Source organism: Dreissena polymorpha, chromosome 14 (assembly GCF_020536995.1).
Source record: "Dreissena polymorpha isolate Duluth1 chromosome 14, UMN_Dpol_1.0, whole genome shotgun sequence".
NCBI classification, from domain to species: domain Eukaryota; kingdom Metazoa; phylum Mollusca; class Bivalvia; order Myida; family Dreissenidae; genus Dreissena; species Dreissena polymorpha.
In genome coordinates, this window is record NC_068368.1 from 32998252 (window position 1) to 33013001 (window position 14750).

Below are 14750 nucleotides of genomic sequence, written 5' to 3' on the forward strand. Positions count from 1 at the left end.
AAAATATGTAATAATAACACAAAATAGGCAAGAAAAATTATACATTAAAGCCGAATTTCATAAAATGCAGCAAAGACAAATTAGCGCCCCGAGCCGATTGTGACGTATATATTTTCCTACAATAACCGAAGCATTCGTCTTTGTATTAGGATCGGAGTAAGTGTTCGTGTGTCGTATGAATAGATATCGTTGCAGGAATTCAAATAAACCGTTAAACTAAGTTTAGATTCACATCGTACATGTATGGTATACATGCTGGCGAATTCGGCTGTACAGCCGTTTTCAATTTCGGAATTAAATATCTAGCTTATTTCGCATTTTTCGACACATGTTCTTCATAACTTGTATTTTAATTTATATTGAAATATATATATAATAATTTTTTTACACATTTTATATAAATTCATAAATATTTGACAAAATCGTATATACCCGCTTTATGAGATATGTTATTTTGATAATCGAATGAAAAAAAAAGTATTCCTTATTGTTCTATAGTTTCGCAAAGCTCCTAATATGGAAGTACAAATGACGCTCATCCGTTTACAATTATTTCATTATTACAAACCAGATCAACCACACTTCTTTAGAACTATAATATATCAGTTCAAGGAATCAGCTTTAATCTACATATTCGATTTCTCCGGAATTGTGGTGATCCCGATTATAATCATTTCACAATCAGCACCAAATTGCGTCGGGCAGTGGCGATAAAGGTCTGTATTTAAATACATGCACACGTGTTGACTATGTTGTTAAAGACGTTGACATTTTCTTGTAATTTAGGAAAAGGAGCGAATCAAATAGCACGGGCGACACACTACAGACACTGCATGAACCACATGTTTGTTAACCGCGCAAACAACTTACCCGTGCAGCCGCTGTTCGTTTTCGAAGTCATCAAAAAATAGCCGATGTCACTGCGGATGCAAAAAACTGTGTGAACATTCAACTCTCTTTTAGTTGGCATGATGCTGGGCAAAAGACAAAAATGGACACGAATATTATTTGAGTTTTGCATATTTTTCGCAATATAGACCATATTTATATATGTGAAAGTTTTGGTGACTACATGATGCTATAATTTTCTGTTTATTGTGTTTAAATTAATTAACAATTTAAATATCATAATAGCCGTATGCCGGAATATTTTATTTATGCACTCGGTATTAAAGAATTGCATACATTAGCATTCCGCGTAAGGTGATTCATACACAAAATGGAATGAAATCACTTTGGGATGTGGCCTTCAGACATGTACATAAAAAGTCTCGTCGCCTGAAGTTTCTTCATCCCCAACTCGTTGACTAAATCATCACGTTCGAGACTCGTCAAAATGGCACCGTCAACTTGGTTATCTTTAAATGTTTCTACGTATTCGTCGAGTTTCAAAAGCCTCAAAATGTCGCCTATTTCATTTATTGTCAACGTTTTAATTCTTTCCATGTTGGTTGACGTAGTGTCTTGATCTGTATTCAATATCTGCGTCATCAGGTAAGAAGAAGGCGTCACCGCTGACATACCGAGTTTCACATAATTCCCATCCGAAATATGACTTTTGTTTTCACTTTCCTTCGAGACAGATCTTAAAATTAAAATATCACAAATACGTTAATCATTGTTATCCTGATTTCATCATCATCATCATCATCATCATCATCATCATCATCATCATCAACACCATCATCATCATCATCATCATCATCATCATCATCATCATCATCATCATCATCATCATCATCATCATCATCATCATCATCATTATCATTATCATCATCATCATCATCATCATCATCATCATCATCATCATCATCATCATCATCAACAACATCATCATCATCATCATCGTCATCGTCGTCATCATCATCATCATCATCATCATCATCATCATCATCATCATCATCATCATCATCATCATCATCATCATCATCATCATCATCAAAATCATCATCATCATCATCATCATTATCAATATTATTATCATCACCATCATCATCAACATTGTAATCCCTTTCTCCTCCTTCTCGTCATTAATATTTTCATCACAACATCGTACTTGTCTTGTAAAGCCATCATTGGAATGATAACGAACATATTTAAAACTATAATATTTAATGAAAACGCAACGTACATGGCGTCACCGTAAGCCTCTGAGTACACTGTATCTGCTGTTTCAACGAGTTCGTAAGAACCAGCGTCATCAATGACGTCATTTACTGCCGGTTCCATACTATTTGTCGTGAAGGGACGTACTGTTGCGCGGCCAACGGACGTGTTGGCATACGGTACCGACCCTAAAAACGCAATTATATTGTACATTAACGCGTACCATCAATTCCAAAACAGCAGGAAGAAAAATATTGATATGCAATAACCTGAGGTGTGCGATATCTAATTTAATTTACGTTTTCCTAAATATGCGCTCGTACCCTTTTGAACGCAATGTAATTGGTACCTTAATAACATTTAAAATGTACAATTTGTAAATCAGGAATGCATAATGGGGCGAAATATTTATTCTAGACATGCACATTATAATCAACACATTGGTGCTACATACACAGTTGATTACTGTTGTTGTTTTAAAGATAATGTGTATTAAAATGTTTTAAAAGAGTCTTTATTTATAAATCTAGGCCACCAATCGATGCGACATTAATGAGGAAATGCTATAAATAAATAAATAAAAATACTATGAAACAATGTACGATAATCATCATCAAACTTGTCGTAGTGCTCTCCCATACATCATTCTATAAGTGTAAGTTCAGTCTGAATCAGAGTGGATACTGTAAAAAAGAGGGGGATAACTACTTCATATAATGAATTTCGGCATAAATGTTCAAGATGCGTTAAAGTTAAAAAAACGGGAGAAAGTTGATTCTAAAATCTTAAAGGGACATATAGACCGTATTAACGTTAACCAAAATATAGACATGTGCTAAATGAACGCCTTTTGTAAACAACATTGTAAATGTATAATTATATCGCTTAAGAGGCAGTACCGTATTATTTGTCTAACGGAAAAGCGTTTTTTAAATGGTCCAAAAAGGATTCATCTGGCAGTTATAGGGATCGAACTTATTATAAGCTCGTAACACGTCAATACCGTTAGTAGGAATGCTTAGAGTTTATTTTATGTACATTATATTCACAACGGTATTACTATTAGTACACATTTTTGCCTAACCGCGAAATGAGTCACGATATCACGTACAGATTGTTATGTGCACAAAGTGTGTATCAATACTAGTCGTTGATAATGCCGCTAAAAACAAACGAAGCAACTATAACTGTTAGGTTAAGTTGCAGTGAGTCTTTTGTTATGCTCTTATTGAAAAAACGAAAACCGACTAAGCAATTGTAACAATATACGACGGTTCCATAATTAGCCATACCTACACGAGTTAATATTAAACTATCAAACGTTTCACCAACAACCAATTAACGAGTACGTATACTTACTTTCTGTTTGGAATCTATCAATGGTTAAACAACGTTGTGAGCTATAATGTTCAATGAGCTTTACAGACGTTAAATATAAAATGTATCAGGTTTCTTACGTGCATGTTAACCTTTTGCATGCTGGGAAATTTGTCATCTGCTAAAATGTCGTCTGCTGAATTTCTAAAATTAGCCATTTCTTCGATTTTTTTTCAAAGAATACTATCAGAATAGCAAACAGTTTGGATCCTGATGAGACGCCACGTTCTGTGGCGTCTCATCTGGATACAAACTGTTTGCAAAGGCCTTCAAAATTCGGTTCCAGCGCTTAAAGGGTTAAGAATACTTGTAATAAATAAATAATCGATCTAAAAAAAAAGACATTGAACTTTAAAGAGTATCCAACCAACTATTGTTATGGAAACCGTACCTGCACACTTTCATGGGCAAGTATTTTTGCACCAGTGCCAACCAAAGAACCAAACATAAGGGAAATAAATACATTATGAAGAAAAAGAACAATGGTATCGGCGTAAAACCGTTAAATATAGCTGGTACAGCATTAAAACAGAGCTCGCATTTCACGAAATAATTATATTTGATCGAGATGGTAAACTTTTGACTTCGACGAACGCCTATCATTTCATAGCGTTAATGAATAACACTGCTCCAGATTCAGGGATAAATAAAGCCATGGCGTTGGGGTTGTTTAACTTAGTTGCACTACACATCCCTTTGGACGACCGCCCGGCGCGTTTGTTTACGTTAATACACGATGGATCACGCTTAACCATCGCTTAATGGTAACTATGCTAGACATCACACCTTGTTTGTACAGGGGCGCGTTGCTCGGCGGCGGTAGAGGCCTGCGAACCGGAAGATCCGGGCTCTTTACGTCGCTTACATCCACCGCCACGGCAAGAGGTGACTGTACTGCCGGAGGAGGCTTTGGTTTCTTAGCGCTCACAGGCGCTGGTTTTTTCTCCGCCTTTGCTGAAAATACACAATGTATCAATATGCGCAAAATTTGATAAATGTATGAAAGGCTTTTTTAATAGATTGATCAATATGTGAATCAGTTCTATTGTAAAGGAATCGTTCAAATCATAATTAAACTTATTATTTAAACTTTTGTCATGCAAGTTAAACGTATTTCTATACCAGCGTGTGTTGTGTAAAATATCTTTCGTGCGATATATTTTTAAAACAATCATAATATACTAATATAATACTTATAGTGCAAATGATATACCCGGTTTATCTTTATGTTTCGGTTCTTTATGTTTCGGTTTTTTATGTTTCTGTTCTTTATGTTTCGGATCTTTATGTTTCGGATCTTTATGTTTCGGAACTTTCTGTGTCGGATCTTTATGTGTCGGATCTTTATGTGCCGGATCTTGTGTTGCCAATGATTGTGCTTCCATCTGTGGTTTTGATCTAGTAGGCAACTCAGGTGGAATCTCATTATAGTCACCATCCTCTGGGTTTACACATAAAACGATAATTTAAAGACGACAACAGTAAAAGGAGTATATAAATCAATACAACAGCAACATACCAACTTGATCTCGCATTTCATTTCTCACAATTGCCTTCAAAGTATCACCAATTTTCCAAGAAATAGTCTGACATTTACTTTAATGTTAAGGCCATACTATACTAAATAGTTTCCCTATTTAGTTAAATGTAAATGCGACAACTTTAAGCGAAAATAAATGCACCATTTTTCACATAGAGACCCCCTATAATCATACCTTTTCTTAAAGGCCATTCTCAGCGGAATCGATTAATGCATACAAAAGATATGTCGTGTTCAAACCAAGAAAGAACTTGACACAAAACAAAATCGACTGTTTTTGCAGCTTTTTTCTGGCCGTTTCTTAGTTGAATGTAACCATTTTCAATGCAATGCTTTACTATAGTCTCGAAGTTTATCATATTTCAGGGATTCAGTTGTGAACATATAGTCATGCACTACCACTATCTCCAACAGATTAGATTCGAACAATAGTTTAAAATGTAAAACATGCCTTCGAGTCAACTATGATATTTTTTTAGAGAGTACAACCCTTTATGAAAAGATAATTTAGTATACTGTAACCTTCACAACTTAAGACTTTGATGCAATTACTTCCGTTTTTCATTAGATTCGTGGATATGCGTACATATTGTATCCCATGTCCACATGTTCAATATGCATAATACATGTGAACAAGGTATCAACGGCATTTCCTACATCACGTCATTACGTCATATCCGCATACTAGTATTGATGATAGGCAATTGAACGTATCGAACCTTAAGAAATGTATCATGTGTAATTGCTCACAAACGATCACAAGTATCTACTTGTTCATACCTTCCAAAATCTGACCGGGGATTGCCGGAGGGTCAATAGTAGGTATACCTCCGTCGCCCGTCATAGGGTCAATCTTGCGAGTATCGTACTCAGCGAAATCTGAGAATCGAAAGAAATATGTGAACTATACAGAAAATATTAATACATACGTTAAGCAGCCTAAAAACGATGCTTGTTTTCACATTACAACTCCATCAGAATACGGCGAATCGGTTTTATGTACTTTTTCATTTAAAACATTTTAACTTCCAAAATGTCCAGCGTCGGCGCGACAAAATAGGTTCGTTTGGGTCAGTGGAAATAAATACCATTTTACGTATTATACATGTTGCGCCTATCGACTAATGAATAAACATATCTCACCTATCTTACAATAAATATAAAGAAATTTCGAAACTTGAACAAGGTCATATTCACATTCATATCAACTATTTAGGCATTCCTTCAAATAAACCACCTTGTGTTCCGCTAGTTACAAATAACATTGTTCATGCATATTGCCTTAGGCCGCTTTGATCTTCTTTTAAGTTAAGACGTTTTATCCGAGTGCACGTATAAAAACAAATCAGGGTTAAGTTTCGGTCACATATCACCGATATTTGCTTCCATTCTTTAGATCATCAAAATTATTCACTCCCCCCCCCCTCCTCCAAAAAAAACAACAACAAAACAAACAAACTCTCAACAATCACACAACCTTTACAGTGTATTGTAAACTCGAACTCATTAGCTGAATATTTAAAATATATAAGAACCATTCCTGGGTTTCCCATTTTTCTGTTATACACGATTCCCGCTGAGAACCATACCTGGGTTTCCCATTTTTCTGTCATACACGATTCTCGCTGAGAACCATATCTGGGTTTCCCATTTTTCTGTCATACACGATTTTCGCTAAGAACCATACCTGGGTTTCCCATTTTTATGTCATACACGATTCCGACCGCCTCTTGGTCCAGTTTTCCCATGTACGCGTCAAAGTCCGCTTTAGGACGGTTCTTTAGGCCTGTGACAGGGGCCATCGACAGGTTTTCTGTCAGGTAAATAAGGTTAACTATGGGGTTCATCTTTGGATCTGAAAAAAGCCAAACTTCACAGCTTAAGCTGTGCACACATTTTATTGTAACTGAATATTTACTTCGTAAGCGACACAAAGTCTTACATAACTGTTAGCAGACACACCATCGAGATTTAAATATTCAGGAGTACGATATCATGTTTTTGTTCGGGTAATACATAAACGGTTACAAATACCCTTTAGGGAGAAGGTGTCTAGTGGAAATTCAATATTTATGGGTACGCGTGTATTGCTCTAATATAATCAGAAGAAACAACAATTGCCAGTTAAAGAAATCTTTTATGAGAAAGAAGAACAACGTCGGTGAACATGGATAATATCGAAACCTGCATTTAGGTGGAGTTCTTCAAAATTAGTATGATTGAATAATTATTAATTTGGTTCGTGTTCCATACTCCATAGTTTAATTTAAAGCCAACACTTAATAAGAGTGCAGGATCACGTGACTTTATTGGGTTCACAAGTGGAATGGATGTAAACACACCGGTAAGTGGTGATTGGTTTTTTAAATAATTTTTTAAACCATTTTTGTGAAGAATTTAAAATATAGTTTTTACGCGGATAATGGCAATGTGAAAAACATCGGAAGTAATTTGTTTAATAAGCCTGTCTTCTTGGCAAAAAATTCGATGTGTGTTGAATTCATATACACGGTCAGCTGCACAAAACGTTAAATTTTGGCACCGGTTTTAGTCATATTCAAGAATGTATTCTTAAATCTTAAGATATCGGCAAAGACTGCAAGAAAAAGCGTCTATTATGCACTAAAGATTTTTTCAAACAAAATTCAATAACATAGATATTTGCAAAAATATATTTCTTAACGTTGTCCCAAGCCCGTGTGTAAACCCCTGAGAACCCCGATGATCCTTCACCCTTTTAATGCTGGTGATATTAAAAATAAGGCTGATGAAAACCACTTATTGTCGGGCAAGTTTATTTAAGATTGTTGTTTAAACATTTAACTATTTACATCATATTGAGTAAGCATTCAGACAGACGTAGTGTTTGCATCTGACTTAAAAGCAATGTTCATATCGCTAAAATATATGGCTGTGTGTTAATTTAAGGACTTATTTACTGCGAGTCAATTTATTATATGAAAATGTTGAATGAGATGCATGCAATTCAACGTTTTGCACAAGATGCTTTATTTTAATACAAAATGCAAACGTTTAATGATTTTAATCAAAATAAATAAAGATGTTTAAAGCGAAACAAGTAAAATACACATGCAGCGCACGTTCTCTTGTACAGAAAACATATTGGTTTCTGGTTAAGTCAATACAATCTATTTTATCACGTTCTACTTGTTCCTTTATCGTACTAAAGGTGTATGGACGTGCAATGTATCATTTAAGCAAGAGTATATATTTAGTATAATGAGAACGTTTGAACACTTCAGTTCTATTTACCGTATTAACCTCAACATTTTACATTGTTTTTGTGTTTACAAGGTACAAATTACACATACAAAATATCAAGAGAAAGTGAAATGGCCTTTAAAACGATATGTGTTTTATATAATTTTCTTTCTTTGGCAGATCATTATATTTAAAGCAAAGTGCTTTCGTGAAACGTCATATTTTGCGATAAAAAGCTAAATTTCTTTCAAATTAATTCTCATAAAAAACGTGTTGTAGCTTAGGGTAAGGTTGTGATTCTTCAATCTAATCATAGGCCGATGGAGTTGCAACTTTAGTTGCAAAACATAAGAGATCTTTAAATTGACCGTATCAAGAGGCATATTATATGAATATCGATATTGGTTTAACTACAAAATATACCTTGTTTTAAACTAAAGTCTTTTTTAAAACGTCGCGTAACATCGTAAGATTCAACGACTCAGGAAAAAATTAAGTAAATAATAGTTACCTGCTCCATCAATGCAGTTCACCATGTAATAGTGTTCAAGGTACTTCTCCGTAATGAGAAGGTTTCCGAACGAGCTCGCGCTACATCGGGTGGTTCCGATCTTGAATTGATGGTCTTCGTGACACGCGAGCTTCACCAGGAACGGCAACTCGTGGTTATCGAGGAGGAAATCCATGGTCTTGATATTGCCAACTGGCAACGAAAACAATAACAACGTCAATTTTGTGTGAAGAAAATCGTCAGGAAAAAAACAGGTAGTCTCATCTGTAAGTAATTCAACGAGTCCTCACGGCGGAAGCGAATAATATACATATTGGGGTAAAATATATTCAAAGATAAGTAGTTGAACACATCGCAACCTTCCACAATGCGCTTTTATACAGTTAGTTTGGAGAAGTCATATGATGTCTGGCATGTGTGTAGTTAAGCGCTGTAAAATGTTTATACTTAGCATAACCTTTATATTATAAGTATTATTAAACTGCAACACGTTGATGGCTATCTGAAGTAGGAACTATTGGCATTTATAGTTCGTTACGGTAATCTACTTGACATAAACTATCGTTTCGATTAAAAGCGACTATTACAACGAAACGGCATTTAAGAAGGAATTGCATACAAATAAAATTAAATATTGACATAGGCAAATCATACAGTTAGCAGTATAATTTTTAGTGTAGATAAATTAGTGGGTGTTATAAACATTGTATATCGTTAGTTTGAATAGATATGTTTTAGCAACTTTTGGTAACTATGCAGTCATTAATCTTTTGCTTATCAACCTATTTATAGTCACTGCGATAACAAATCTTGATTTGCTTTTTTACATAATATTTTGCAGAAATTGACAGTGAGATGTTATCGTCTTCCTTATTTGAAACTATTAGCATTATCTGTCAGGAAACACGTGCTCCTTTTTTCAGTTATTGCTTATATTCTAAACTTATTAATAATATGATATTATATCTTTTTTGTGACACATTTTCTTAACTTACACTTGTTCGGGCCCATGACCAACTGGAACTTGACCTGACTGTCTACCGGAAGTGTGAGGAACCGGAAGTCCGGAGAGTTGGAGTCGCGGATCACCACCCGAGGCTGTGAAGAGTAGCTATGGATCCGAACCACCTACGGAAAAGGGACCGAACAACTAAAAATGTATCCGAATATGTAATACTTACCAATGTAAACAGTGGTAATTTAATTTAATGGAGTTAAAGCAAATGTTACACATATGAAAAACATTGGTATTTTACAAATTAACTGAACTTCATGATTTTTTAATTTTTAGAAAACAGTTAAATTTGTTATGTCTGTGTCATCATATTTGATGGAATGAAAGTTATCATTAAATACTTAATAGGAGCGAGAAATAACCTCTTTAGAGTAAAACTATCAAATGTATATATTGCGTATAATGATTTATTTTCAATATTAATATTAGGTTATAAATTATTAACCGTTCTTATAAAAGGTTACATCAACATAAAAATCTTAGTTTAAAAACCTCGCAGACCCATAGTTTTGTATATTTGCGTAATTAAAATGATAAAATCGACACGAATTAGTTTTTAAATATGTCGTTATTTTCAAGTCTGTATGTTTAGACTGTTTGCATGCGTCATACGATTGTTGGAGACTTTGTGTAACATTTTTCTGAATAGAACGCTTACTTAAATTTTACGTTCGAGCGCAAGGCTTACTTTAATGCATCAAGAGAAGGACCTTTAACTAAACCAATTTGTGTTACATCACTGTAACACTATCCTAGTGTACACTTATCTCTGCATTTGCTTTAAAATACTTTAAAAGTGTTAAGAGTGGAGCTGATTTAGCCAATTGCAAAGTTATAGACACTGCAATTGTTACTTCCGCAATGTGCAATCGAGTATTGAAATGTCTTTTAAAATAAATGAGATACGTGTAGAGTCGATCAGTGATTTGCGATTGTTTGTTTTGCATTAACAATGTTAAGAGGAAGATAAATTCAGGAAGTAAAATAAAATATTAACTGTAAATGTTTCTATTTAGCGCGCAAATGTGCATTTAAATAAATAGAAAACAAATCTTTCTTGTCACCAAATACATAGACCTCAGCAAACAAAGTTAGCCAATTCATAGTATGTGTAACACAATGTACGCACCATGTGAACATTTCATGCCATTTACATGCAACGAGCGTTCCACTCTTATTTCTGTTATCAGAGTGCACTTAATGTTTTGTAAAGTCGGATATTTCCACCTTATTTACATCGCGTAAAGAAGGCGTGTTGGTTATGCTATGGGGTAGGTGCAAAAAAACGATGCCCGTTCCGGCATATACATTGAGATTGTAAGAGCTCGGTTTGAAACATTTAGGAATCTATGCATTTGGTGAGAAAAATGATTCGGTGTAGCCTCTTCTCCCTGGAGGGAGAATATAAAACGTTATCACTAGATCATTGCCGAGCTTCATCAATAACCTCAGGCATGAGCTGATGTTCAATATATATATTTACTATTTTACAGTTCTAATTGACGCACGTGATCTTTATCCTATTAAAACAGTTCCTTTAGACCTTTAGAACGAATACAATATAAATCGTATTAAGTAAATGTACCCGGGGATTTATTACACAATCCTAAGATACCTGTGTAAGAATAATCTATGCGAACACACGAAACACAATATAAGGTTTCACATTTAAGTGTTTTTTAGCGTTTGTTTTGCTTAATGATGTTAAAGATAATAATTCAAAGCGCGTTCTAAAGATGTTTTTTAAGCCAGTAAGATTTGTTCAAACATGGAGGTAATCTTCACCCTCATCAAGCAGGATTAGTTATGTGCACTCTGCCTAACCTGCAAGTTGTCATAGCAATCAAAGCGCGTGTCGCCGTACCATCCCTCAAGTATGACCCCTAGCATGGGGAACCTGTCCTTGTAAAGCCGGAAATACTCCTTCATGTTCAGGCCCTGCCGTTCGTCCCACTCGAACATCTGGGCCGCATATCGCGACATGTTGGAGGCTCGAATGAAACATGGAACAATTGTATGCTTCTTTATGAGTTTCATGAAAATAATATAATAGTATGTATTTCGATCAAAGATAATGAACTTTTCTTTGGATTATTTCATTTGACGAACATATAAATTTAATAAAACTGGATGTTGATGATGATGATGACGTTAATTAGTAGTATTAGTTGTAAGTAGTAGTAGCAGTTGTAATAGTAGTAGAAGAAGAAGAAGAAGTAGTAGTAGTAGTAGTAGTAGTAGTAGTAGTAGTAGTAGTAGTAGTAGTAGTAGTAGTAGTAGTAGTAGTAGTAGTAGTAGTAGTAGTAGTAGTAGTAGTAGTAGTAGTAGTAGTAGTAGTAGTAATAGTAGTAGTAGTAATAGTAGTAGAAGAAGAAGAAGAAGAAGAAGAAGAAGAAGAAGTAGTAGTAGTAGTAGTAGTAGTAGTAGTAGTAGTAGTAGTAGTAGTAGTAGTAGTAGTAGTCGTAGTAGTAGTAGTAGTAGTAGTAGTAGTAGTAGTAGTAGTAGTAGTAGTCGTAGTAGTAGTAGTAGTAGTAGTAGTAGTAGTAGTAGTAGTAGTAGTAGTAGTAGTAGTAGTAGTAGTAGTAGTAGTAGTAGTAGTAGTAGTAGTAGTAGTAGGTAGTTGTAGTTGTAGTAGTAGTAGTAGTAGTAGTAGTAGTAGTAGTAGTGTAGTAGTAGTAGTAGTAGTAGTAGTAGTAGTAGTAGTAGTAGTAGTAGTAGTAGTAGTAGTAGTAGTAGTAGTAGTAGTAGTAGTAGTAGTAGTAGTAGTAGTAGTAGTGTAGTAGTAGTCGTAGTAGTAGTGTAGTAGTAGTGGTGGGTATTAGTCGTAGTTAGTAGTAGTAGTAGAGAATAAAGTAGTAGTAGTAGTAGTAGTAGTAGTGTAGTAGTAGTAGTAGTAGTATAGTAGTAGGAGTAGAAGTAGTTAGAAGTAGTAGTGTAGGAGTAGTCGTAGTAGTAGCAGTTGTAGTAGTTAGTTAGTAGTAGTAGTAGTAGTAGTAGTAGTATAGTAGTAGTGTAGTAGTAGTAGTCGATAGGTAGTAGTAGTAGAGTAGTAGTAGTAGTAGTAGTAGTAGTTATAGTAATGGTTGTTGTTGATGTTGCAGAAGTTATAATAATAATGGTAATGATAACAAGGCATGATCATTGACTCCGGAATATACCGATTCTACTTTCGATTTCAACATATTCCCACCGTATTAATTAAATTTCTAAACGAAGTTTTGCAGCACCTACCTTCAAATATTTAATACCAGCACAGTCTACATTCAAACATTTTACACTCAGTTGTATTGATATTAAACGAATGTACCTTGAGCTGTCCACTAAAGTACGCGCTCTTTTTATACCACGCATTAGATATCTGATACTTTCGTTTAATCGGCACATAAAGATTCTATTTGAACACTGTGTATATTATGAACAGTAGTTTATGAGCATATCTTTGAGCAAGGCCAAACTGTCGTAATTATAATACTACCAACCAATCTAAAAATTAAATATGGTTTATGGTACCCTCCACGTATTTACTTCCTTAACAGTCATGCAACCTTAAATTGCCACAAATAATCACTTTTATATAAACTATAAAAAGAATGCCCTGTTTGCTCTTTAATATCTTTTTTTTTTAAGATACTATTTAAAACCAATTAAAATATTTTGTGTGCTAAAATTATTTATTCATTATTAATGCGTCTTTAAGTTTATATGTGTGAGAAGTTTATTATACAATATATTATTCGAAATACGGCCGAGCGCTTGAAGTGGCATGTATATGAACGGCTTTTGATTCGGATCCATGCAATGACTCGGTTTATGTTCTTGATATTGGAAACTATTTTTTTTCTTTTTAAATTCTGGAACTAAATGTACTTTCAAATATATTAACCAACGAAAATACACATGTGTGTGCAGGTTCTAATATATAAAGATCAGCGCTTATTGACAAGTACAAATGTAATTAAATACAGTTTAATAACTTAACCATAAAGCACAAATTTATTGTTCACTACATATGTTTATTCGAAGCGTAACACTTTTTTTACAAGCAACTATTTACCTCTGGCTTTAAAACTCCGTTTAAAGTAATATGAAAACACCTTGACCTCGCGTATCAATTGTTCAAACCCGGAAGAATTAAACGCCAATCATCGTATTAAAGGCAATGATTGTTTCAATGACACAAAGGGAGTCTCTTTTGTGGATACTTTGTGAAGTGGGTTTATTTTCTGCATAATAAATTTGAAGATGTCTAAATAATGGTTATCCGCCATCTTGATAAAAGAGCATAAATGGTTCGGAATGATTTATGGCCTTCGATATGTATATTGGTAGATAAACCGTCAGGCATCCACTCACGCCAAATACCATATGGCGTACAAATTGTGAAATCCTTACAAAAACACTTGTTCTTGTACATCGTTACTATAAAAAAAACACAGCTGCGTTTCTCTGGTCCAATTAGATAGAATGCAATTGAATAGAAATATATCCTCGTTTATTGGTAAAGTGTGGCCTGTTTATTTTAATCGTGATGCTATGATGTGAATTATTGTATTATCTTACACATCAGGGCATAGTGTCGTTTTTTTTTATAAAACCGAGTTTAACATTAAATTACCCGTTAGGTAGAGAGAATAATACTAATAATATTTATGTGAGTTATAAACCAACTAAAACGCACTTAAGTAATTTCTAGTCAGACATAAGTTATGCATTCAGAATGGCCATTTCGGATAACTCTTCACTAATACTGATACGAGATCAGAATAAATATTCTCTAGTTAAGGTATCGCTTGCACATTTGGGCTTAAATTCATACAGTTTTACACGCACGTATCCTCATATCTCATCTTAATCATGCATGTGTGTTGATGCATCATTGCGAGGCTTTAAAGGGATCTTTTCACGCTTTGGTAAATTGACAAAATTGAAAAAAGTTGTTTCAGATTCGCAAATTTTCGTTTTAGTTATGATATTTGTGA

At 34.4% G+C, this 14750-nt stretch overlaps 1 protein-coding gene across 1 annotated transcript; it reads right to left on the reverse strand.

Moving 5' to 3' along the window:
• Positions 1-1123: 1123 nt before the first annotated feature.
• On the reverse strand, positions 1124-13251 carry LOC127858787 (uncharacterized). Its single transcript, XM_052396070.1, has 10 exons — positions 13003-13251; positions 11596-11762; positions 9752-9884; positions 8757-8948; positions 6711-6878; positions 5804-5902; positions 4697-4924; positions 4270-4437; positions 2132-2294; positions 1124-1585 (listed from the first exon to the last, which is right to left on the reverse strand). Exons 2-10 carry the CDS (start codon positions 11752-11754, stop codon positions 1231-1233), a joined length of 1665 nt encoding a protein of 554 aa, XP_052252030.1. The 5' UTR covers positions 11755-11762; positions 13003-13251; the 3' UTR covers positions 1124-1230.
• Between the last annotated feature and the right edge of the window lie 1499 nt (positions 13252-14750).

Excerpts from the sequence above, each read along its gene's own strand:
- LOC127858787 (XM_052396070.1), bottom strand. The coding sequence starts at position 11,754 with ATGTCGCGATATGCGGCCCAGATGTTCGAGTGGGACGAACGGCAGGGC. Across the intron at positions 6,879-8,756 it reads GAACTGCATTGATGGAGCAG|ATCCAAAGATGAACCCCATA; the intron begins GTAACTATTATT and ends GGCTTTTTTCAG. Across the intron at positions 4,438-4,696 it reads GAAACATAAAGATAAACCGG|CAAAGGCGGAGAAAAAACCA; the intron begins GTATATCATTTG and ends GTGTATTTTCAG.